This window comes from Sphaerodactylus townsendi, linkage group LG05 (genome assembly GCF_021028975.2).
Source record: "Sphaerodactylus townsendi isolate TG3544 linkage group LG05, MPM_Stown_v2.3, whole genome shotgun sequence".
NCBI lineage: Eukaryota > Metazoa > Chordata > Lepidosauria > Squamata > Sphaerodactylidae > Sphaerodactylus > Sphaerodactylus townsendi.
In genome coordinates, this window is record NC_059429.1 from 22,366,700 (window position 1) to 22,392,254 (window position 25,555).

The window sequence follows — 25,555 nt, forward strand, 5'->3', positions numbered from 1 at the left end:
GTCCCTATCAATTGCAATCTCTGCAAGAAGGACTAGGGTTCCTCTATGGGAAGGACTATTTCTATTTTACTTGTGGGACCCAATAAGTCACGGGAAATGGAGGGAGCATAGGTAATTTAAATCTGTGGGGCAGGATGGGTTTCCATTTCCATAAGCTACTCATTTCCATACAGTTAGTCATGAATGGATGACAAAGTTGGGTTTTCACTGGATTCTCCTGTTTCCAACCAGAATTTCTATCTACCAGGCCACTGGCATTATTTTGCATTCAAGCAAGGAAATTATGAAGGGCTGGTCATCTGTCTCATTTCAGTTTTTTTGAATTTCAACCCTTTATTGGCATCAGTTAATGCGCATAAGAATGCCAAAGGCCTGTTGAGGGGCTGCCGGCCCCCCCAACTCGATCGGAGGCTGCACCTTCCTCGCTTGAGGCCCCCCTGATGGAAGTGAAGGGGCTGGCAGGCAGGGTATCTTTGATGGCAGCTACACCTCCTCCTCCCTGCCACGCTCACGCCACCCCGCTGCCAACAGGCTCTGCTGGCTCCGGCACTGAGGAGAGAGCGGGGAGGGGCCTGCTGGCCTCTGGGATGGGTCCTGATGCCACCTTGCTCCATCCTTCAGGCGGCCGCTGCCCGCCCGCCCACCCACCCACCCACCCAGGCTCCTCCCCGCCCGCAACGCCTCACAGACTAGACATCTCACAACATTAAAGTTAATACCCAACCTTAAACATCCCGGAACTCACCAAGAAACCAAAAGCTATAATTTTCAGGAAACATTCCAATGAGAAAACCATGGTAAAAGCAATATTCAGGTACTTCAGAGCCAATTCATATGTGTAAGGAGCAGAATAGTACTGCCAGAAATAAAAGAAAATAAGTGATAGAATCGTGGTTTTGGCTTGTACTTTATTCCTTTATGGCATGAACAAACCTGACAGTTTCCCTACTAGTACAGGTCTGCATTTTTTTCCACCAGAATCACTATTAAGTTCTAGTTAAGCAGTAAATCAAAAATCCAATTCTCAACATTCTGGAAAAAATCCATTTAAGAAGTCAGTATAGATAGCTTTCCAGTTGACATCAGCAAACGCCACCTCGGATCACCTCTGTGGTTTGTTCTAATATTATCTAACGCAGTCATCCTCCACAATATATATATATATATTTCACTGCAAAGCTACATGAGCATATAAAGTGGGTAAAGTATGTGCATAGGTACATCCATCAAGTCCCCACGGAAGAATAGATTTAATTATTTTGGGATAAAAACACACGCAAAAGCAGAACATTAAAGGTCTAGCACAGGACTAGTGTTTAGGATTCTGTGTCCTACGCTGGTCAATGCTGGAAGAGTTGGGAGCACCACCTCAGATGGCGGAGTTTCAGGTGATTGTGATGGGTAGTAATACTGTAGGAATCCCCCAGATCTCTGTGGTCTTAACAACAGAAACTGGGGAAAATTCTTAGAGAAGAAGAAGAGTCTCTCCTGTAGAAGACTCAAAGGGGTTTACAATCTCCTTGCCCTTCCCCCCCTCACAACAAACACCCTGTGAGGTCGGTGGGGCTGAGAGAGCTCAGAAGAACTGTGATTAGCTCAAGGTCACCCAGCTGGCGTGTGTAGGAGTGTACAGGCTAATATGAATTCCCCAGATAAGCCTCTACAGCTTAAGCGGCAGAGCTGGGAATCAAACCCCATTCCTCCCAATTAGAGTACACCTGCTCTTAACCACTACACCACTGCTGCTCTTCTTAAGGTAACATCATTGAATCACCTCCCCCCCACCCATTTTCCCTGTTTCTTCTCAAATCATCAAGGTAAGGGTCTGGAGAAGGGGGGTGGGAGGCTGCCTGTTGTCACTGGAAAAATGGTAAGCTTACTGGTGTGTATGATTTTTTAAAAACTTTTGAAGTTTTAAATCTGAAATAAAGTTTTTTTTAAGTTTTTAAAAATCATACACACCAGTAAGCTTACCATTTTTCCAGTGACAACAGGCAGTCCCCCGCCCGCCCGCCTTTTGTGTGTGTTTTTATCCCGAAATAATTAAATCTATTCTTCCACAAACACTTGATGGGTATACCCAGTGGTGGGATTCAAATAATTTAACAACCGGTTCCAGTGGTGGGATTCAAATAATTTCACAAGCACCATTTTAACAACCGGTTCTGTAGAAGTGGTGTGAACCTGCTGAATCCTACCACTGGGTGTACCTATGCACATACTTTACCCACTTTATATGCTCATGTAGCTTTGCAGTGAAAAAATATATATTGTGGAAGATGACTGCGCTACATAATATTACAACAAACCACAGAGGTGATTCTGGTTTGTCGGGGTTAAGGCTCTGGGTGGCGAACAACATTAGTAATAACACAATACAGAACAACCAATAAAGCTATCTAATAATATACCACCTGATTTGGGACAGCTTTTAAAAAGAGACTGGAAAACAGCAATAAAATGTTTAATATGTTACATGACAACAAACCCAAATTTGTTACCTAGAAAAATCTGCTCCCAAGACCATGGGCAGCTGCTGCTTGTCACAGTATACAATAACAGATGTCATGGATCAACAGTCTGACTCAGCAACTTCATACGGGTTCATAATTCTCAGTTGCTTTGTTCCTATCAGAGGATTTGGATCTGGAGAAGATGATGATTCCCCACTTGGGTGCAGAGGCATACCACCCAAGGGGACATATGGGGACAAATCTTCCCTGGCTGTGGCCATTTTATTAATTAATTAATTAATTAATTAATTAATTAATTAATTAATTAATTAATTAATTACTGAGTTTTGTATACTGCCTTACCCCCGAAGGGCTCTGGGCGGTGGACAGCATAAATTTACAACATATACAATTAAAAGCCCATTAAAGTAAAACACAGCGGTCAATATAATAAAACAGCGTCAGCAATAAAACCCTTATTAAAACCCTTCCAAAGCGGGGGAAAGGGGTCCCATAGATGGTAAAGGGACCCCGAACACAGGAGAACAAAGGGGGCACTTATCAGCGGCTGGACACTCCAAAAGCCCAGTGGAACAACTCCGTCTTGCAGGGCCTGCAGAACTCACCAAGATCCTGCAGGGCCCGGACAGCTGGAGGAAGAGTGTTCCACGAGGCAGGGGCCAGGGCCGTAAAAAGGGGTGGAAAATTTAGTCATGTGGGGGGTGGAAAATCGCCTTCCCCCTGGGTCCATACATTGTCTTCAAGACCTGGTGCAAAAAAAGTTGTTTGACTGTGGTGGGGGAGGGCAGCAGTCGAAGTAGGGGGGGCAGAAAACTCAGATTTTGCACCAGGCTACCCTAGATACATCTCTGCTTGGGTGGCAACCATTTTAAAAGAACCCAGTTGCCTCATTAAGCAATCCCTGCAATTGTCAAGATGTTCACCTCACCTTCATCATGAGGACCACAGTATTAAGTGCAATCATGGCCATGATGGTATATTCAAATGATGGGGAGACCACAAAGTGCCAGACCCGGTACTGGAAGGTGTGTCGGTTTTGAGGCATGTAGCGGGTGAGAGGCTTGGCGCTGATAGCAAAGTCAATGCAAGCTCTCTGGAAGAAGGGGGAAAAGGAAGTCAATGGACTGGTGTATTATCGTTATCATTACTTATCACTAAACAACACTCAAAGGCAGTGGTGGGATCCAAAAAGTTTAATAACAGGTTCCGATGGTGGTGGGATTCAAACAGTAGCGCCACCGCACACACGCACCTCCATTCCTTATTGGACAGGGAGGTTGCTTTAGTAATCCCTTCTCAGCACTCAGAAAAAAGTTAGTGAGAACTGGTTGGATCCCACCTCTGCTCAAAGGGTACTATGCCCCTTCCACACATGCAGAACAGCAAAATCCACTTGCAAACAATTGTGAGAGTGGATGGAAAGTACATTATTCTGCATGTGCGAAAGGGGCCTAAAACTTTAGAAAAGAGAGAATACGTCCATGCCTAAATGGTTCTGCAGACTTCTGGGAGAACAGGTAGCTTAGAAATAGGCATGCAAAAATAGGCCTACAGGTAGCCAAGCTAGTCAAAGTCTAGTCACTCGGTGCAAGAGAGAAAAACCGGCAACAAACCGCCTGTGACAAAAGGAAACCAATGTGCGTGAGAGTGTTTATAGTTGCTGTTAGCTCCAGACTGGCCCTCTAGGACAGTGGTGGCGAACCTTTGGCACTCCAGATGTTATGGACTACAATTCCCATCAGCCCCTGCCAGCATGGCCAAGCAGGGGTTGATGGGAATTGTAGTCCATAACATCTGGAGTGCCAAAGGTTTGCCACCACAGCTCTAGGATCACCTGACCTTCAGGTGTCTTGGCTCTTTTTCTCCCTTTACCTGTCAGCTATCTAACTGGCACAGACTGAAGGGAACCAGCACCTGGTCTGTAATGCTCATAGTATCAGTCACATAATTCTTCAAGCTCAACATTTAAACAGACCAGGAAAAGAAATGAGCATCACAATGCTATAATTTTGCAGCTTGCTCACTTCCTGTGGCAGCCATTTTATGGTTGTGCCCACCACCACAGGTCAGAAATCAAAAGGAGCCTGCAGGCTCAAGGAGGGTGGGGATTCCTGCCCTAAGGTTAACAACATGCTGGAACCATAATGCTAATAAACTGCATGCTACTGTGTGCATGGAAGGACCGAAGTTACAAGGAACTAATAGGCCTTAACCAATGCTCCCAAACTTGGTGCCCAGACAACGAAATCTAGATGTGTAGTGCATGTACCTTAAGAGGTACTTACAGTGATACAGACAAGTACACGTGTCGCACTCTCACTTAGAGCAGGAACAGTCTGAATCTAAAGGTTGGGAAATGCTCGGAAGGATCCATCGGGACCCCGTTCAACCCAAAAACACTTTCTTTCCCACCAAGCCTCTCGCCTGTTAGTTCACATTACCTCGTTCTTCTCCAGACTGCACTCCTCCATCATTTTGTCCCCTTGCTCCTGGAAAGTGATGATGATGAGAGCCACAAAGATGTTCACAAAGAAAAAAGGGAAGACGACAAAATACACCACGTAAAAAATGGACATCTCCATGCGGTTGCTACGGCTGGGGCCGCGGTCCTCCTCGGTCACGTCCACTGAATGTTGCAAGACCCTGGAAACATAGTGGGGGGGGGGGAGGGGCAGAGAAAGAGAGCATGAAGGGTCACATACAAATGGAATATCCATCCTCCAGGTTGATGCCCTTGACAGTATTACTAGGAGAACATTACTAGGAGCAGCTGTGGCGTAGGAGGTTAAGAGCTCGTGTATCTAATCTGGAGGAACCGGGTTTGATTCCCAGCTCTGCCGCCTGAGCTGTGGAGGCTTATTTGGGGAATTCAGATTAGCCTGTGCACTCCCACACACGCCAGCTGGGTGACCTTGGGCTAGTCACAGCTTCTCGGAGCTCTCTCAGCCCCACCGACCTCACAGGGTGTTTGTTGTGAGGGGGGAAGGGCAAGGAGATTGTAAGCCCCTTTGAGTCTCCTGCAGGAGAGAAAGTGGGGATATAAATCCAAACTCATGATCCACATTAGGGCATACCCCATATGAGAAGCTGATCTGTACATGCATCAGAGTCATGCTAGGCAAGTGGTGGAGAACCTATGGCATGAATGCCAGAGGTGGCACTCAGAGCCCTCTTTGTGGGCACATGCGCCATCGCCCCAATTTGGGCACTTGGCAGTGGCATAGCATCAAGGGGGAAAGGGGTGTGCAACACACTGGGGTCCAGGAGTGTGATGGGTGTTTTGGGGCGTTCCAGGGCAGGGCGGGGGCAGACAGGGCTGTGGCAGAGGTGCAGGGCACATGCGTGCCCTGGACGCAGTTTCCCCTTGCTCCGCCCCTGGCACTCAGTCTCTAAAAAGGTTCGCCATCACTGTGCTAGGCTTTTCTATTTCCATATTTTGGGGGAGTATACATTTGAATTACCCTTCATCCCATGTAAAATTTTACAGCTCACTGCATACTTCCAGACAACGGAGAAGAACATATCCTCTTTCCCCAATACTCCTTTTTGTCTACATGGAAGCAATTTAAAAATTTTCATAATTAATAATTACAATTAGTCAACAATTTCTTGTTTGAAGTGTCCGTGGTTCAGAATAAGGAACGCTGTTTGAATTTGCATCGTAGGTTGATTGGCACTCATGGTTTGCCCCTGGTTTGGAAAATTCCACCCACTGTAGACAGTTGTCAAGCATCGGCCTGCTAACATCTCCTTGGATGAGGGAGAGATGGAGGAAGCCAGCCCCAGACCTTGGAAGCTGCAGGAAGACCCACCAGGCAAGGCGGAGACTCCATCTGGTGCAGAAGAGGAGTCTCAGGGTGAGGTCAGTGCTCCTTGCCCTCAGCCTCACAGTCCATGTTCTGAGGCTGAAACAGAAGCACTGTAGCTGTCAGCCTCACAGCTAGGCAGGCAAGGAGGGAGAGGAAGAGTGATGGTGGAATGCAAGCCTGGAAGCACAGCACCAGTATTGGAATTTTCTGAACAATATATATTCAGAGATATACTTAAGTTCAGAGGCGTAGATACAAGGTGACCGGGGGGTGCGCATTGCACCGGGCTCGCACATGGGGAGGGGGGCAGCAAAAATTTCAGGTTTTTTTTAGTGTTTTTCAGTTTTTGGCCTGCAGGAGTGCAGTTTTTAGGCTAGCAGCACCAAAATTTCAGGAAGTTTTCAGGGGACTCTCATGATGATACCACTCAAGTTAGGTGAGATTTGGTTCAGGGGGTCCAAAGTTATGGACTCCCAAAGGGGTTGCCCCCATCCCCCATTGTTTCCAATGGGCGCTAATAGGAGATGGGGGCTACACCTTTGAGAGTCCATAACTTTGGACCCCCTAAACCAAACTTCACCAAACCTGGCAGGTATCATCAGGATAGTCTCCTAAAAATACCCTGAATTATTATGCTGCTAGCCTAAAAACTGTGCCACCTGCAGGCCAAAAACTGAAAAAACACTAAAAAATACAAAAAACACAAATGAATGGGGGGGGGGGGGGAAGAGAGAGCAACACTCAGATTTTGCACCGGGCTCCATTTTCCCTGGCTATGCCTCTGTTAAGTAGGTAGCAGAGATGCACACTGGCAAAAATAAAGATATGCAGAGATTGTGAGTTTGCCTTTAAGAAAGAAAGTTTACTCGCATAAAACAAGGAAAGGTCCCATGGGTGAAAAATACGAAGTGCTATGCTAACAAGATACACAGTTAAGATTACATTTTGTCTCTATCTAACTAGCAAGCCTGGTGGCTTACAGCAAGGAGCCTTCATCCTGATCTCAAACAAAGAAACAGAGTTAACTTTGTAACCTCCGGTGTACGTGGTTCCCAATGTGCAAGCTATGGTGATCTGCTGACCAATTACTGACCAACAGAACAGGTCATAAAACTGTGACCTAAACAACTGCTCCACATACAAACAGTTAACCTTTCTGTACTGGAGTGCATGGGAGACGCTTGCAAATCCCAACACCAGTCAACCCCTGCCTCTGAGCTTGAGTCAACATGGGATCTCATCAGGGCTGACAGCAACTTTCCCACAACAACAAATCTTTTCAAAAATTCCTTCGTTAATGGGATGGTGTAAGGCTGATTCTAATGTAATTAGAAAAGGCGAAAGAAAATACTCACTGCGGCCACCCTTCTCCGGTGGAGACCGTAAAGAGCGTAAGCAAAGCCCAGATGATATTGTCGTAGTGGAATTCGTGACGCTTCCATTCTCGACATTTTACCTCCATCGTGTTTTTCTCGTGGTCCACATAGTTGCCTCTGTAAAGTTGGAAGAGATCATTAGCCCGTTGATGTACTGTCTGAATGATAAAAGAAGGAAGACTTGGGTCCACTTTGAGTGAGAAAGGGAGGCTACAAATAATGCCTATTAAACAAAAATAAAAAATATGCCTTCAGATGTTGTGCTGGGATAACAGGGAATTTGACTTCTTTTTTGGAGAGATGGAATAGTTTTAACCAAGTTTGGAAAAGGTGGTAAAATGGTAGGGGAAAGCATTTACCCCCATGCAAAATGGGGAATATTTTTACAACAGTGGGACAGAAATGTGCACCTGGGAGTACTAAAATCTGTCCCTACTTCCAGCCCACCCCTACTCCCCAAAGTCTCTCCTGATGCATTTTCCCCTTCAGTTGGGTTCTGATACTAGAACTCAAAACTTCTCTGGTTAGAGGGCATACATTAAACAGCTATTCAGGAAAGGAGTCCTCCCATTAAATATGGCTACAAAAACCCGACAGTGTGTCAGACTGAGGAATATTGGGTTGCCTAAGGCCCACCAACATTGTGGGAGTTTTGAGCCTGTGACATTCTCAGCTCACGTTCTTAGCAACTACCATTCACCACCTCAACACAGAAAATAAACTCCTGTTTGGCCCTTTCCCCACTTACCTTAAGCCCCGCGCTACTCTCCTAAAGTAGTGCGGGGTCCAGCTGCGCTCCCCACTTCAAGGGTGGCGAGAACGCAGCCGCCCTGACGCTGCCTCTCTCACGCCCCCTCAGCGTGCGGCATCCCAGGCGCTCTTCTTAAAAACGCCTTTTGATGACCCCGCGCTCGTGGGAACGCCTGGGCGCGCACCTGGGATGCCGCGCGCTGAGAGCAGCGCGCAGCATAGGGGGGATGGAAGAGAGTGGGGAAAGGCCCTTTGATTCAGATGTGAAATGGGACGCTGCAGTTGTTTAGCAGCTACTAGGAATGAGTGGTGAATGGAAAATTAGAACGCTCTACTTCCTCTACCAGTAAAGGGCCTTGTACCAGTAAAAGGTCTGCTGGTGGAAGACAAAATAGTGATAATTTCAACCCCACTGCTAGCTCCACTTGCTGGGAAGCTTGGCCCCCCTCCCCACAATGCCTTTGGGAAAGCCACAGAAGACTGACTGTGCCTTGCCCTGTGCCTCTTAGCAAAGCTGGTTCAAGGTGTTTTTATTGTTCCAAATAATGTGCATCTATGATCTCCTGGCCTGGGCTGCCAGTGCCTGGGTCCAAGCTGCAGGGGTTTTGTTTGGACATGGGTGGCAGTGCAGGCGCAAGAGTGGATGCCCATTACCTCCCATGCCATCAAAGGCTGGAAGTGATGGAGACCCTTCCAGGCATCAGTGCCCACCTCCCCTTCCCTCAAGAAGTCAATAGGTGGCTTGGTCTGAGAACCAGCTCTGACAAACAGAGAAAAAGACAGGATAAAAGAAGACCAGTTCCCTTTGGTCTTCTTCTCCCACTGAAACAAACTTAAGGTTATGTCATTCTATTTGTGACAGGGTCAGTTCTGGGTTCTGGAGATCCTCAGACACCACCAGCCCTGCCTCCCAATGCCTTCTTCCCAGCTCTCCCCCAACTACTTGTGCACTCTTCCTGCTCATCTTCCCATAGCCTGGTGTGTGGGCAAAGGGCCCGAGGCAGCGGGCCTGACCAAAAGCTCTGGGCCCTGGCAGCATCCCCACCATAAGTCATACTGATACCAGGGCTAATTTGGGCACATCCCTTGCCTTTCATCCCTGCCTCCTTCTGCCTCTCTTTCTTATTGCCATGGCTCCCCTTCTGCAGAATTTTGATGGTGAGCTCCTTAGAGAAAAAAAAATACCCTGTCTTTTTGATTATAATATCCTGTAATAACAAACATCCATCACATATGCTGATGACACTGTCCATAGTGATAGGAATGGTCCATTTTAAGGTAAAAGTATTCAACATCATGTAGCGGGTTTGAAAATATGACAAAAATTGCAAATGAATCGGAGGCGGGAGGAAAAAAAACAGATTGATCTGAAAAGATTAAACTGCATGGTATTTTTCGCAACTTCTCTCATTTCAAATGTGTCCACTGAAGCCCACATTTTCAGTGTTTCAGAATAAGAGGATCCTACGACGACGCTACATGCATTCCCAAGTGTAATTAGGCATCTGCTCTGTTGATGAAAATGACACACGCATTCTTAATTATGTCTAAAAGGCATTTTCAACTTCTCTTTGATTCTAGCTCATTCTAGATTTCTGGCCTGGCTCTCTCTGCTGAATGATTGAGCCCAGTGTTGGGCTCAATATTAGCAATAATTCCTACTAAAGGATTTAAAACATAACTGAGAATGACAATGGGAATAGCTCAGGAGGAGTCCTTGGTTTCATGCACTAGTGAATTGGATCAGAATTCTGATATCAAAAGATAGGGCCATCCACCTGGTGATCACATAGAAAGCAGGAGGAGGGAGGGGGGAGGCAGTGGCGGAGCTACAAGGGATAGGGGGTGCGCCGTGCACCAGGTACAGGCCCGTCCCCCTGTCCCACGCCTCCATGGCTCCCTCTTGCAGCGCCCCCCACCCCCTTCCCACACTTACCTTAATTCCTTTCCTTTTCCTAGAACTTTTTCAGGCTGAAAAAAGGCCTGTTCACAGTACAGGCTAAAAACGGCCTGAGGAAATATAGTTCCCAGGAGACCTTGGGGCTCACAAGCTCTCCTGGGAAGTATAGTTCCCATCAGGCCATTTTTAAGCCTGAACTGTGAATGCTTCCCCAGGGATGGCGTTTTTGCCATCCCTGGGGCGCTCTATTCTGCCCCTGCGGAAAGGGCCCTACATGCATAAGTTTGCTTAGGATTGAACTGCAAGTCAGGCTGATGTTGCCTTCAACCAGAATGAAAATGGGGTAGGTTGCTCAAGGGTTAACCATCCAAAAAGCACCTAGACTATATGGCTACTGGTATTAATGCACCAATGTCTCTGATGTTCAATATACATATGCTCAAACAATTACAAATAAGCTTTTATACTGTTTTAACATAAACAATATCTACATAGGCTTATTACCAAGAAACAATATCCCCATGGGCTATCATCAGAGGTGGGATCCAACCAGTTCTCTAGAAGTGGTTACTAATTTTTTCTGAGGGCCGAGAAGGGGTTACTAAAGCAACCTCCCTGCCCAATAGGGACTGGAGGTGCGTGTGTGTGGCGGCGCCACTGTTTGAATCCCACCACCATTGGAACCTGTTATTAAAATTTTTGGATCCTACCACTGGCTATCATTCCCCGGTTGTTGAATAACTTCGTATACCTTCACCGGAACGCATTGAGACCAGAGCGGAGTAACAGGCCAGAGTCTCTACCCTGGAGAGCCAGCTCTTATACAGCTAAGCAAAACAAAAAAGGATTTTGTATAGCCTTTTTTAAAGGGTTATTTTGGAAGACTACAAGATAACGGGCCATTGTGAAGGTATATGAAGTCATTCAACAACTGGGGAATGGCAGCCCATGAGGATATTGTCTGATGTCCATTTTGTTGTGAGCCCTTTGTAGAGGGACTATTTGGTTTATGTTTCTTTGTAATAAGCCTGGGTAGATATTGTTTATGCTGAACAATATAAAAGCTTGTTTGTAAACGTTGCTGATGTTGCCTTGGCGACAGCTGCCTCAACTGGCCTGCCTGGCTGACCAGTCAGTCTAGCCTCTGGGCCCTGACCTTCACGCTTCCTCTGCCTGTGTCCTACCTTTGACAGGTTGATAGATCTCTCTGAAGAAATATACTGGTCAGTTTTGCTTTGCATGTGTACATCTACTGAAAAGCACATGTTTTTTTAAATGAGATAGGGGGTGGGAGGGTCATCTCCTCTTGTATTGTCCAGCCAGCCTGTTAAGATCCTCTTCACAAGACCTGATCTCTGCCCCCCTGAAATGAGGCACAGGGAGACCAGACAGGGCTTTTTCAGTGGTAGCACCTCATTTTTGGAATGACCTAACTGTTGTGATTCACCAGGTGTCTATCTTATTGACCTTTAGATGCCAGGCCAAAATGTTTCTATATACCAAGGTGTTCCCAGATAAGCGTATGGTAGAGTGTGGAAAGCCAAGTATTTTATAGAGGAAGCTAGATTGTATTCTTTCAACGGAGTTGTTCCATGCAGTTATTCATAAAGGAACTCCATAGAGAAGTTGCTGAACTACCTTGGAGTTGAAAACCTTTAGAGCTGCTGGGACATATCCCCTTACCCTGGTATGAAAAGAACTTACCACCGCTGAAAACATACAGACACCCCTGCCCCCCCAGATAAGCCTCCACAGCTCAGGCGGCAGAGAGGGGAATCAAACTTGGTTCCTCCAGATTAGAGTACACCTGCTCTTAATCACTACATAGAGCTACTTTTAATTGCTTCAAGAGCTGCTGGTCGCTCCCGAGGGACTTTCTGCCCACCCCTGCTTGAGTGTATACCTACATGCAGTCCTTCTCTGTATCCTTTGAACTGTCTGTACAGTAGAAGAATTTGCCCTTGAACAGCTGGACAGCGATGACAGCAAAGATGAACATGAAGAGTTTGTAGACGATGAGGATGTTGAAGACATTCTTCAGCGATGTTACAACACAGTCGAAGACAGCCTAGGGAGGGAGTGAGGAAAGCCCAGAAAGTGTGATTCATCACAGGCAACCAATCATTTTTTTCTCAAAGAAGGGACTCAAAACTAGCATTTGTCACAGCATTTTCTTTGCTGCATCAAGGCAAACAACATGTATAGAACACTCCAGGAGTGCAAGGACATCAGCAACAACTGGGCCATTTATAATATCGGGCAATCTTTTCAACCATGAGAGTTTAAGCAGCCACACTGGTCTATGGAATAATCCATTCTGAGTGCCACTGCAACTATCTTTGCTTTATTGTAGGAAATACCACATTAAGCTTGTTTCATATGTTATTTTTGTTTGCTGGTTAAGACTGTAAGAATAAATTATCTATCTACCAAATCAAGCTAGGCAAAGAGAATGGTTTTTCAACTGAAGATGGTCTGGGAATGAATTCTGTCTAAGGGAATTTGACCTTCAGCCACTAGATAACATTACTGACTTTTGCCATCCGAATTCATCTCCAGTTTCATCAATATAAGAACCATATTTTCCCTCTGCTCTTGACCCTTTACAAAACCTGTGAAGTCCATTCTGTTCTAATGAGACGTTTGATTAACAGCTTCTCAAATAAATGGGTTTCCTTCTTCCCAGAAGGTTTAGATTCCACCTAAAATCAGCCCCACTGAGTGTCATCTCATCTAATTAGGTCTGCAACTTGTTCTGTCCTGCAAGATGCAGACCACGTTGGAAATATCTTGCCAACCATCATTTCTCTCTTTGAAATATCCAGCCCAATTAAGAGCTCTGGAGAAGAAGAGTTTGGATTTATACCCAGCCTTTCTCTCCTGTCAGGAGACTCAAGGTGACTTACAAACTCCTTCCCCTTCCTTTCCCCACAACAGACACCTTACGAGATAGATGGGGCTGAGACCGTTCTGAAGAACGGTGACTAGCTTAAGGTCACCCAGCAGGCTTCATGTGTAGGAGTGGGAAAACAAATCCAGTTCACTCGGTAAGAGTCTACCGCTGAAGTAGAGGAATCAAACCCCGTCCCCCAGATTAGAGTCCACCTGCTCTTACCCCACGCTATCCCACACTGGCATTGAAAATACTGTGCAGACGATGTATTGTCGAAGGCTTTCACGGCCGGAATCACTGGGGTGCTGTGTGGTTTCCGGGCTGTATGGCCGTGTTCTAGCAGCATTCTCTCCTGACGTTTCGCCTGCATCTGTGGCTGGCATCTTCAGAGGATCTTCAGAGGCATCAGATCCTCTGAAGATGCCAGGCACAGATGCAGGCGAAACGTCAGGAGAGAATGCTGCTAGAACACGGCCATGCAGCCCGGAAGCCACACAGCGCCCCACTGTGCAGACTGTTTTGTGATATTATGATTGGCTCTAATAAAAAGTATTACATGGCATCTGTTATTTTGATTTTACAGACTCACAAATGCTTCAGTGTGGTCTGCGTAGCTTACCTTTGTTGCAACACAACAATCAACAGGCTGAGGGAAATATTTAGATCCCTGAACTGAGAGAAAGGAGCCTACAAAAAGCAGTTTTAGTATAGAGATAAAATTAGTGACAGGATTACAAGCTTCCAGATCAGTGGCAGCAGCAGAGCACAGGGTGACCAGAGGCAAAGCATTCAATAGCTATGCAGAGCAGAGATTTTGAGTCAGTATTGCTTCTCTTGTTCCTGCGTGACTAAGGGGCCACAACCTTAAATCGGCTTGTCATTCCTTCTTTTTAGGGAATCTTGGGAATGTAGTTAACAGAGGGTGGGGTGTCTCCTCAGGAGCTTTAAATTTTGTTTATCACATTTACATTTTGCCTTTTGGCCTTATTAAAGGCTTCCAAGACAGCTAACACAATGATCTAACATAAAAGGACAATTTATATCAATAAGCCAGCAAACCAAAGACAAAGAACTTGTCAAGCAGCTAAAACCCAAAAGAAGAGTTTGGACTTATCGCTGCTCACAAACTCCTTTTCCCTTCCTTTCCCCACAACAGATGCCTCGTGAGGAAGGTGGGGCTGAGAGAGTTCTGAGAGAACTGTGACTAGCCCAAAGTCACCCAGTAGGAATGTAGGAGTGCGGAAACACATCTGGTTCACCAGATAAGCCTCCGCCACTCAAGTGGAGGAGTCAGGAATCAAACCCAGTTCTCCAGATTAGAGTCTACTTGCTCTTAACCTCCACACCGCACTGTCTTTCCGAACACCCAGCAGATGCAATCCTATTGCTTAGGCTTAAGATGCAGATCTGGTGGTATAGCAGGCATCCCTCCAATGCAATGGCATTTCGTGATTTCTGCTGATTCCTTCCTCCTGCTGCTCACACTCATTTTGACACCACGTTGTTCCACAGGAGCACAATCTAAGCATGGCTACAAGTGGCTGAAGCATATGTAAAGGAGAGTTGACCCTCCCAGTGCAACTCTATTCACACTGCTTTGGATCCAAGCCTTCACTTCCAGCTCCTGAGTTATTTCACCAACTAAAAGCCAGACTATTTGAACAGGAATACCAAATTCTTTTAAGTAAAGCACAGAGCTCTTGTTCCCCATTGTTTTTTGGAATTACTCCCCAGAAATTCTACCCTGCTACTTACTTGGACCAACTGGTAAATTATAACCAGAGCAAGTTGTAACTCCTTTCCCTCAGCTTTACTCCAAGGTCGTTTTTCTAATATCGCTCATCTTGAGCGCCGCTGCCGGTTCTATCTCCATAGGCCAGACTCGCTTGCTCATGTCTTACTTCACTGCCCTAAACAAAATAATCTTAGATCTGACCTGGTTGTGTTATTTCCTACAGGATTTGCGTCTCTTCCAGACAAAATAACAATGATTAAGTTACTGAAAAACCCTGAGGTAGAAATATCCGAAGCTGTAGGCACATTCTTAATACATGTTTTGCATGCCTTGTAATAATATTCTTTTAACTGTAAGTTATTTAGTTTTAACTGTTTGGGGTTTTTTCTTCCTAATGCTTATTAAAGGTTTCTGAAATCTGATACATAATTATATCAAAGGTGCTAAAGATTACCCTTTGCATTTGGTCATCCTAAAAACAAGCACTGCTGTGGACAAACAGATTTGGTCATAGCAGTGGGATATGAGTCCTGGTCTTCCACAGCTCCCTCAGGGATGTGGTCAGTGGCAATTTCTGCCAGTGGTTCATCATGGGAAACCATTTCAGCAGCTGCTTAGGAGAAGAACGACAACTGTTGGCACTTCAGCGGTGAAGAAGACAATACCTTGAGTTTGGGCAGCCGCTTGATGGTCTTCAAAGGCCTCAAGACTCGCAACACACGAAGAGACTTTATAGTTTTTATGTCCCGGCCTTTATTGGTCCTGCGGAGTTAGGGAGGAGAAACAATCCACCCAAAACAAAAGAAACAAAAGGGAAAGAACTTCTCAAACACAGGCTGAACTCACCAGAGCTCTTCAGCAACAATCATTTCTTTTTTTTGATAAGTCCTCAGGATTTAAAATGGACGCCATAGAGGCCTTTAATGGGGCGCAGAAATTGGGGAGGGAAAAACAACCACCTTTCATAACACTCAATAGTTTCCAGACTTCCTACGTTTCTGGGAACCCCTTCCACATTGATCTTTTCTGAGGAGATCCCCATGTGCTGCAAAAGATTATGGGGGCATCCTGTGAGACACATTCAATTCAAGCAACGGGGAGCTGACGTGTAGGAGAAGAATGGTCTTTGTATACACACAGCATTTTAGAGAAATGTGTCAGCCACTATTGTTCTTCTTATTGAAGAACTCCTGAGCAGCTTTTGACAAACCCCAGGGTTTCCCTGGAACACAGCTGGAAAACCTTCGTTCTGGCTTACACCGGGGCCAGGGTTTAAGTCATATATTGGAAAGAGATTTGTATGTGTAGGAATCCATGGTGACAACCATCAGGCATCTTGAGAGCATAAAAGGTAGCAACAGCTTGAGAGTATTCCCTTGTCGCTTGAACTGACTGCCAACTTCAAATCTTATTATTGCGAGAAAGAGTGAGATAACAAGGTTAAAACAGGTGATCTGACACTCTTGCTGAGTTAGACCATCTGTCACAAAGGCATTGTGCCACTGCGTCCTATGTGTCATAAGATCACCTTGCCTGGCAGGTCTGAACAATTATTCACTTCTCCCTTTTCAGATTTCTTTCATCAAGTGACAACAGTAGAATGCCTCTTTGCCAGAGTGCTTTCAGAGAGTTCGACCAACGTAAGAATGTATACTTATATGTAATACATATCTTGACCTTGTATGGCCCAGACTAGTCTGATCTCGTCAGATCTTGTAAGCTAAGCAGGATTGGCCCCAATTAGTATTTGGATGGGGGACCACCAAGGAGCTCCAGCAATGCCATGACCATGAAGGCAATGGTTAACCACCTCTAAATGTTTCTTGTCTTGAAAACCCAACAGGGTCAGCATTACTTAGCTGGACCTTGATGGAAATTTAGACACATATATAATACATAAATGTCCAAATCTTCCATACAGGAATCAATGGACTTAGAAGGATGTAACTGTGAACAGGATTGCACTATAGAGCTAATAAGTTAAAGTTAAAGGAGTGTAGATTTATGTTGAACATTAGGGCCCCTTCCGCACATGCAAAATAATGCACTTTCAATCCACTTTCAATCCACTTTGCAGCAGGATTTTACTGTGCGGAATAGCAAAATCCACTTCCAAACAATTGTGAAAGTGAAGTGGAAGTGCATTATTCTGCATGTGCATTGAAAGTGGATTGGAAGGGGCCTTAGGCAGAATAATGCACTTTCAATCCACTTTCAATGCACTTTGCAGCTGTGCAGAATAGCAAAATCCACTTGCAAACAGTTGTGAAAGTGGATTGAAAATGTGTTATTCTGCCTGCCCAGAAGGGGCCTAAGAGAAACTTCAAAATGGTACAAGCCATTCAGCAATAAAGCCAGTTATTGTGGCGGTGGGGAGGGGGGCTCTCCTGCATTGAAGAACTTCAAATAGACGCTGGATTGCCATGTCTCAGGAATGCTCTCATTTTGGATTTCCAGCATTAGGAAGGTAGTGGGACTAGATGGACTTTTAATTAGAGGACTTTACGATTATAAATTGTACCTCCATTTTCAAAAATATTGAAGTGCTACAAATTTCACACCAGAAAGTTTTCAACTTGGAGATTCCAGTCAGTGCAGAATAGTGCAGCTTAGCTATTATCAGGAACCAGGTGGAGCAAACATATTGCTCAGAGGCGTAGCTCCAAGGGGGCGGCGGTGTGTGTGTGCATGTGTGCTCATGATGCATGCGCCCCGTGGGGGGTGTGGCGAGGGCGTTCTGGGGTGGACCGGGTGCCTTCCCCCCTTGCTACGCCTCTGATATTACTCCAGATCTTCATTTACATTGGATTCAATTCAAGATATTGGCTATCCCATACAAAGACCTTCATGGCCTAGGAACCTCATATTAATAGGACTGCCTTTCTCCATACTACAGCCTGATAGCATTGTTCATCTGAGCAGGGTCTTCTGTTGTTGACACCTAGCAAATGGCCAAGATTAATAAACACCCGTGCACGGGCATTCTCTGTTGTGGCCTTAGTGGCATAGCTTGGGGGTTGGAGTCAACTACGAAACTAAAGGTGGATAGGTTCAGTGTTCAGTCTGAGCCTGATCATCCTAGTCTAAATCATTTTTATACAGATTTGGACTACTGAGGCTGAAATAGAAAATAGTAAAGGTTATCTGTTACCCACATTAATAGAAATTAAATAAACAATTATTTAATTGATGTGATACATCTAGACATTATCCCACTGCATTATGGAACAGCTTTAGTTATATGATGGAATTTTTTAAATATAAAACTGCCATAGAAATGTGGTTAGAGAATTAACTATGTACACATAATTCTGAAAGATTAGAAATTGCCCCTTGATACCTTTTAGAATTGTCACTGTCAAGGAATGAGAACAAGTGGTTTACAATGTTCCTTTTTTATATGAACAATGAATCAAATTAATATCCTTATTAGCTAGGAAATGAGAAAAACACTTTTCACTTTTTTCTGCTGAACCTGTAATTAAACCTAGAAATTTAAACAAAATAGTGTATAGCGACTTTGGAACTAATATAATCGGAAAGCCAAAATACAGAGTGGCTGTTACCTATCAAACTGGATGTGTACATTCAGTGGTGGGATTCAACTAATTTAACAACCAGTTCTGGTGGTGGGATTCAAACAATTTAACAACTGGTTGTTTACAAGCACCATTTTAACAACCGGTTCCACCAAAGCAGCGCGAACCTGCTGAATCCCACCACTGTGTACATTCATCACAAAACACTTCAGACGATGAAAAACACTGATGTTATTAGAAAAAAACTAATAGAGCCAGCGTAAAAACCAGCAGGATTAGAGTTTTGAATTTTTGAGCTACTTTTGAACTATTAATTGGAAAGTTTATGAGCCCCATAAAAAAACCCAACTCTCTTTGCCAAACATCCTTGAACAATTTCTGAAGGAAGAGTCTTCAGGAGAAAGGATGCTTATGATTTAAGTGCTCCATTTGTAAGGATTCAGACAATAGTTAGCACAACAACAGACCTAACCTGAAACAAACGTAAACATAACACTAAGTAAAACTTGTTCAACAAACAGCACATTCAAAGCTTTCGTACAAACACTAGAATTACATTGACCTCACACACTGTATGTCCTTGAGTACAATCAGCGTTCACAGAATGAATATATCTTATTCCTTGCAATTGCCGGCCATGGCTGTCATGATGATCCATTTCACAAAAAAACTTGATGTAGTTCTTATATAATGTTTTTCATATTTCTATATAACCGCAGAGTCATATCGTACTCACATATTGAAAATGGGCCCATAAAGAAAGACTGTAAGCTTTAATTGGCTTGTACTGCAGATTAATTGCGCAAACTTAAGTTCATTAATTGCTGCAGGCCAATTTTAATTGGTATGGGCAAATTTTAATAGCTGGGAACTCTGAATACAGGGCCATGTTCTGGTCCAGATTTATTATCGTAATAAGAGTTCAAAAATGAAACAAGCTTTCCTACTAATAAAGAGTGACATTTTGATATCTGTATATCATGTTTTGGGAAATATGCAAATACATTTAAATTATTTGATCAATTAAAACACTTTATTAAACTGAATATTTCTTACTTGATTGGAAATCACATTATGTCAGAATGTTGTTTAATTAGTCATTGAGTAATTTTTTAACATTGTACTTCCTCTAAGAAGCAGAGGTGGTACACACAGTTCTCCTGAAGAAGAACAGTTGGTTATACCCTGCTTTTCTTTTCTGTAAGGAATTTCAAAGCAGTTTCCCTTCCCCTCCCTACAATAAGCACCTGGAGAGGTAGGTTGGGCCAGAGGCATAGCTATGAGGGGACGGGAAGCTGCGCTGTGCACCGGGTGCATGCCAGTGGGTCACATGGCGGGTGGAAAATTGCCGCAATCCCTCACCTATCCCCCTTCCCCCTTCCCCCCCCCCCACTAACCTTAGGCTTAATTTAAAGCAACTGGTAGGAACTACACTTCCCAGGAGACCTTGCGAGCCCCACTCCCTCAGAGAGGTCTTTGTAGGCGTTGGGGCTCGCAAGGTCTCCTGGGAAGTGTAGTTTCCACCAGGCTGCTTTAAACTAAGGAAAGTGGGGGAAGGAGCAGGGGAAGGGGAAAGGAGGGTAGGGTGCCATTTTGACCTGGGCACCATTTTACGCCCCCACCCACCACTGGGTTGGGCTGATAGAGTTGAAACTAGCTGTGACTAGGCCAAGGTCAGCCAGCAGGTTCACCACCACACTAATTCTGGCCAGCCTGCCAAGCCTATTCTTTTACAGGGGTTTAGCCTACTCCATCACACTAACTGCCCCACCCCCTGCCACCTCAGCAAACACCAAACACAAATGGCAATTTAAAACCATCCCAACACTACTACTACCACTGCCAACCTCACTAACCATGCTACTGCTACCGATCACGAAATTAATCCACAATACCATTTAAGAGACTTAGGCTAACCCTAAACCCAGGGCCTTCAAAGACTTAAATATAACCCATGCTGATTGTAAGTCACCTTGAGACTCCTTAAAGGTAGAAAAAAAGCAGCATATAAAAACCAACTCTTCTTCTTACTGAGGTACAAAGGGCCAAACTATCATGTTATATTTTGCATGAGTTCTCCCTAAAACAGCTGCAAGTTCCTGATGGCAACTCAGTCAAAAAGAATCACAGGGGCCAGATTACGATAAGGACCATGGTGTAGGCCCTCGCCATTTTCTGGAGCCTAAATGGTCCAGGGGGCATAATTTGCCCTGACAGGGGGCTGATACACACTCAATACTTGCAAGTGCAGCCTCCTTAAGGGGCAAATAATGCCCCTCTGCACTGGCTCCAGGAAATAGCATTCATGGGAAGGCAATAGTCCGTCTTCCACTAGTCCTGACCCAATCAGGCCCCCGTAGTACTTTTACAGGGAGGTGGCACTGGGGACTTGCAGCTGTAACAGGGGCTGCCAGCCCGTTAGGAACCTGTGCAAAATCTAACATGCATATTGACCCAGTGGCGTAGGAGGTTAAGGAGCAGCAGTGGCATAGGAGGTTAAGAGCTCGTGTATCTAATCTGGAGGAACCGGGTTTGATTCCCAGCTCTGCCGCTTGAGTTGTGGAGGCTTATCTAGGGAATTCAGATTAGCCTGTACACTCCCACACATGCCAGCTGGGTGACCTTGGGCTAGTCACAGCTTCTCGGAGCTCTCTCAGCCCCACCTACCTCACAGGGTGTTTGTTGTGAGGGGGGAAGGGCAAGGAGATTGTAAGCCCCCTTGAGTCTCCTGCAGGAGAGAAAGGGGGGATATAAATCCAAACTCCTCCTCTTCTTCTTCATCAAACAGAAGGTGGGGAATCTCCTGCCTGGATTTGTGTGGCTACAACAGGTTATACTCCTAAAATGTGTCCTCAAGTTTAGGGTAACTACAAAAAGGTAGCCAAGAGGTTCTTTCTATGAAGAACAGTTTAATCAGGGAAAAAAGAGATAGTTTGGATTCCAGAAAGACTAAATTCACATATACATAAAAGATCTTTGTGGTAGAGGTAGTTACAAGTTCTTACTCCTGCCAGGTAAGTATCTTGGATTAGTACCTTGGGACATTAGCCAGCTGTGTAATTTCTCTATTTCTCCCCGAAGTGATGTGCTTACTTTATCACATCACCCACCTTACCTCAGAAAGTGGGAACACTCAGAGTTGGCTTCTAAAAACAGCCATAACAATCAGGCAAGTTCCTATGTGAACCTATTTCTACCGACTGAGGCATCCTGTGCAAACTCTATCTTTTCCCAGCTGTGTGGGAGCTGCTTCCTCTGATCAACTCCTGCACAGCCGAGAGAACATTTAAATGATCAGTCTCAGCTACCTGAGCATCATGCTGGGAAGGGACTGGATTTTATATATGTATCTATTGATTATTAACATTAATGACTGCAATATAATCGACGGGTATTCTCAATACGCGTTGGAAGGCCTCACTCCTGAGCAATAACAGTTGGTTTCAGTTCCAACACTGTGCTTTGTTTAATTAGAATTATAATTAGAGCTATTTTCCATTATGCATTTCTTGGCACTTATCAGTGCTAGATATCACCTGCTGCTTTATTGCTCAGTAGAATGTGAGGTTCATCAGCAACTTTCTGCCACTGCAGCCCGCTTTCTGCTTCACAATAGCATTCAATCTGATTTGTAATTAATGTTCACGTATATGCAATGTGGAACCTTTTACATACAAAGCAGTTGATTTATTCACTGAGCTAGGGTTTCTCGGGGATAGACCACATATGTCCCATGCAGAAGTGCCCAATGTTGTCGTCTTCAGTTAAAAAAACAACAACAGCAGGTGTAAGGAAATACTCTTCTCAGCTGAGACCTTGAACAGCAGCTGCCAATAAGAATAGACAGTACTGAGCTAGACAGCCCAAAGGCCTGACTCGGTATAACGCAGCTTCATAGATTATTTTCATCACAGCTTTCTACACATGCTGCTCCAGGTCAGAGGCCCAAAGTGAACATAAGAACATAAGAACATAAGAACAAGCCAACTGGATCAGACCAGAGTCCATCTAGTCCAGCTTTCTGCTACTCGCAGTGGCCCACCAGGTGCCTTGGGGAGCTCACATGCAGGATGTGAAAGCAATGGCCTTCTGCGGCTGTTGCTCCCGAGCACCTGGACTGTTAAGGCATTTGCAATCTCAGATCAAAGAGGATCAAGATTGGTAGCCATAAATCGACTTCTCCTCCATAAATCTGTCCAAGCCCCTTTTACAGCTATCCAGGTTAGTGGCCATCACCACCTCCTGTGGCAGCATATTCCAAACATCAATCACACGTTGCGTAAAGAAGTGTTTCCTTTTATTAGTCCTAATTCTTCCCCCCAGCATTTTCAATGTATGCCCCCTGGTTCTAGTATTGTGAGAAAAAGTCTTCGGAGTTTTGCCAATGCCTGATGTCAGAATAACCCATACCTACATCCTGTTTTCTCACAGGCAAGCAAGTTCCGTCCTTTTCTTCCAAGATGACTAATGGATCCTAAAAGACCAAAGCTTTAAGGACAACTAAGGGGGAGTTCTACGCGTACCCTTTGAAATGAATGGTTTGTTGCAGAAAGGAAGTCCATATTGGCACAGTTCCAAAATCCCCATTAATTTCAGTGGGACTTGCAGAAAACCTCCTTTACAGACAAACCTCCTATCAGGGATGCCTTCTTTAGTCAACAGATTAATCAACTAAAATATTTGTTGATTAACATATGCCATCACATTTAGTTGGCAAGGACACCTTTTAGAGAGCAGGGCTGTGAGTTGAAGGCTCGGTGTTTGATTTTTCTAGTCTGTTTCAGCACTCGAGTTTCTTCACAACAAGGGATAAGAAAATATCCCATCTGAGTGGTAGATTTTAAAAAAGTTAAATCACAAGTTCTCTCTCACTTCCAGCGTAGATATGTTCTCTGAAAGGTGAGAGATGCACACATAATTCTTACAGGAATACGTTTCTTTCAGAGAACGCTGTAGGCTTATGTTGTAATGTACAGAGAGCGTGGAGAAAGGCTCCCAAAGGAGACAGCAAAACTGAGGATTCTTCACCAGATTCCCAGAGAGTAGCTGCTTCAGGCAGTTCTATGTATGCTCACAACCTTTCTGCCAAGCTCTCCATGAGTATATGTTACATACCTGATATACTTTTTCTGGGTGTGTCATGGTCTCCCAAAGAAGGCCTGGGCATTTTGTCCATTCCCAGGTATGTGTGGGGCCCTGATTGGTATGGGACCATGAAGTGCATGGAAGGTTTTATGCATTTCCCCCCACATTTCCCGCTCAGACATGCCTCCGACAGAGCAGCTATTTGCCCCAATATCCATAGTACGTGTCACAGGTATATGCTCAGTGGCCCCCCAAATCTGAATTGGGATCCTATGTGCCTTAGAACTGAATTCCAAGAATGGAACTCCTGTTCAACTAGACTGGGAGGAATACCTGGAGAAATTATAACATGGAGTTAGATTCTCAGTCTAAATTCAAACTGCAAATGCTTTTACACTCACCCTTGTCATCCCAGAAACTCTAATGAGCATCATATTCCCAAGGCTGGAGGGAAGCAGATTTCAGGTTATTATGCGGCGCTCCAACCCTTTGAAGTGCCCATTTGGCTCCTATTTTTTGTGTTGGGTAAATTTCCATAGCCTTTCCAGTTTCTCCATCCAGAGATCAAAGCTAGCTGTCATGTTGGTGTGATTTTGCCTGTTGGAATTACAGGATGCAACTGCATCACAACCAGCTTCTCTTATTTCATCCCAGATCTCCCACAGTATACAACTGAATGGGGAAAAGGGCTTATTTTAAGATGTGCTGTGCAAAATATTAAAAATTAGAATATGCAACTTTAATCTATTAATTTATCCTTACAGATGAACTTGTGACCCATTCTCCCAAGACCCTTAACAAGCTGAGCTACATAACACTCATGGTAGGGCTATACCAGTAATATCAGCTATGAGCCTTGATGTCAGCTATGAGCCTTGATATCAGCTATGAGTCTTGATAATTTCTTTCAGTCAAAACCCCTTTCAACAACTGTGTTCCTTAACAGTTCTAGAATTCTGCTTTGCCCTGTGCAATTCTGGTTTACCAAGGAGAATTTTTAAAAATCAATTTTGGTATTGCAGTATGAGCACTTTGCAGATTTTAATTCCTCTAGTTCATTAGCATCTCTTTCCTTCCAATATTACTAAGAAGTGTGAGCGCATTAATAAAATATTGCAGAAGAAGAAGAAGAGGAGGAGGAGGAGGAGGAGGAGGAGGAGGAAGAAGAAGAAGAAGAAGAAGTCTAAATGGAGTGATATGTCAAATTCCACAAAGGTTCTTTTTATGCCATGTTTTTGTGCAATGGAGTAGGAATTAACTACTGTGCCCTGGAAACAGCAATTTTCAAGGTTTTATTAATGCATACGTTCACCTCAGTAACGTGGAGGAAAGAAAAAGACATGAACTGAGTCAAATTTGACAAGGTGCTGAAATTCTGGATATCCAGTTGTCCCAAGTATCAGGCATATCTGATCTCTTCCCATGAGTGGAAGAGGTTGCTCAGGGTCTTAGGCCTTGGCTGTTACCTTGAACAAGAGGTAAAGCCATCCATATAGAGATAAAGAGGCCTAGGTGCTCCTCCTTTTGGATCATATATGCAGGGCAAAGGAGGAGTGGTGCCTCTTAGTTCCTTTACGGGAGATTCAGATGATTCAAGGATATATCCACATGCAAGCCAGTATGTCTCATATAGCTCATGCCTGGAAGAAGGTTCCAAGATGCCCTGAAGGCAACCCTTAGTCTAGACATACTTTCCTATGCGTTCAGCTCTGTTAGCAGCATATTCAGGAACAGGCAGATTTTATCAAAATGAAGCCTACTTAAACACACAATAGATGAATGCCTTGTGAAGTCTAATACCGTCAAAGGCTTTTACCATATACTCTTGGGAAGGGCTTTAAGGGAAGAGACCTAAATCAACCCTGACTGGTACTTTTTATATACAAGATATGTGAGCAATCATTCCAAGTGTTTAGAAAATGCAACATTGCACGAGTGGATTTGAAAGGTAATCAAATGGTCCCTGTCTCTTCTGAAGCACCAGGAGAGTGGAA

The 25,555-nt window shown here is 44.5% G+C and overlaps 1 protein-coding gene across 1 annotated transcript in view; it reads right to left on the reverse strand.

The window, feature by feature from the left end:
- The window catches only part of CACNA1E (calcium voltage-gated channel subunit alpha1 E), a 485,501-nt gene that overhangs the window by 67,760 nt on the left and 392,186 nt on the right, over positions 1-25,555 (reverse strand). The window contains 6 exon segments of the mRNA XM_048497813.1: positions 746-856; positions 3,403-3,567; positions 4,916-5,117; positions 7,639-7,776; positions 12,217-12,377; positions 15,603-15,699. Of these exon segments, the coding sequence (XP_048353770.1) occupies positions 746-856; positions 3,403-3,567; positions 4,916-5,117; positions 7,639-7,776; positions 12,217-12,377; positions 15,603-15,699 (874 nt within the window).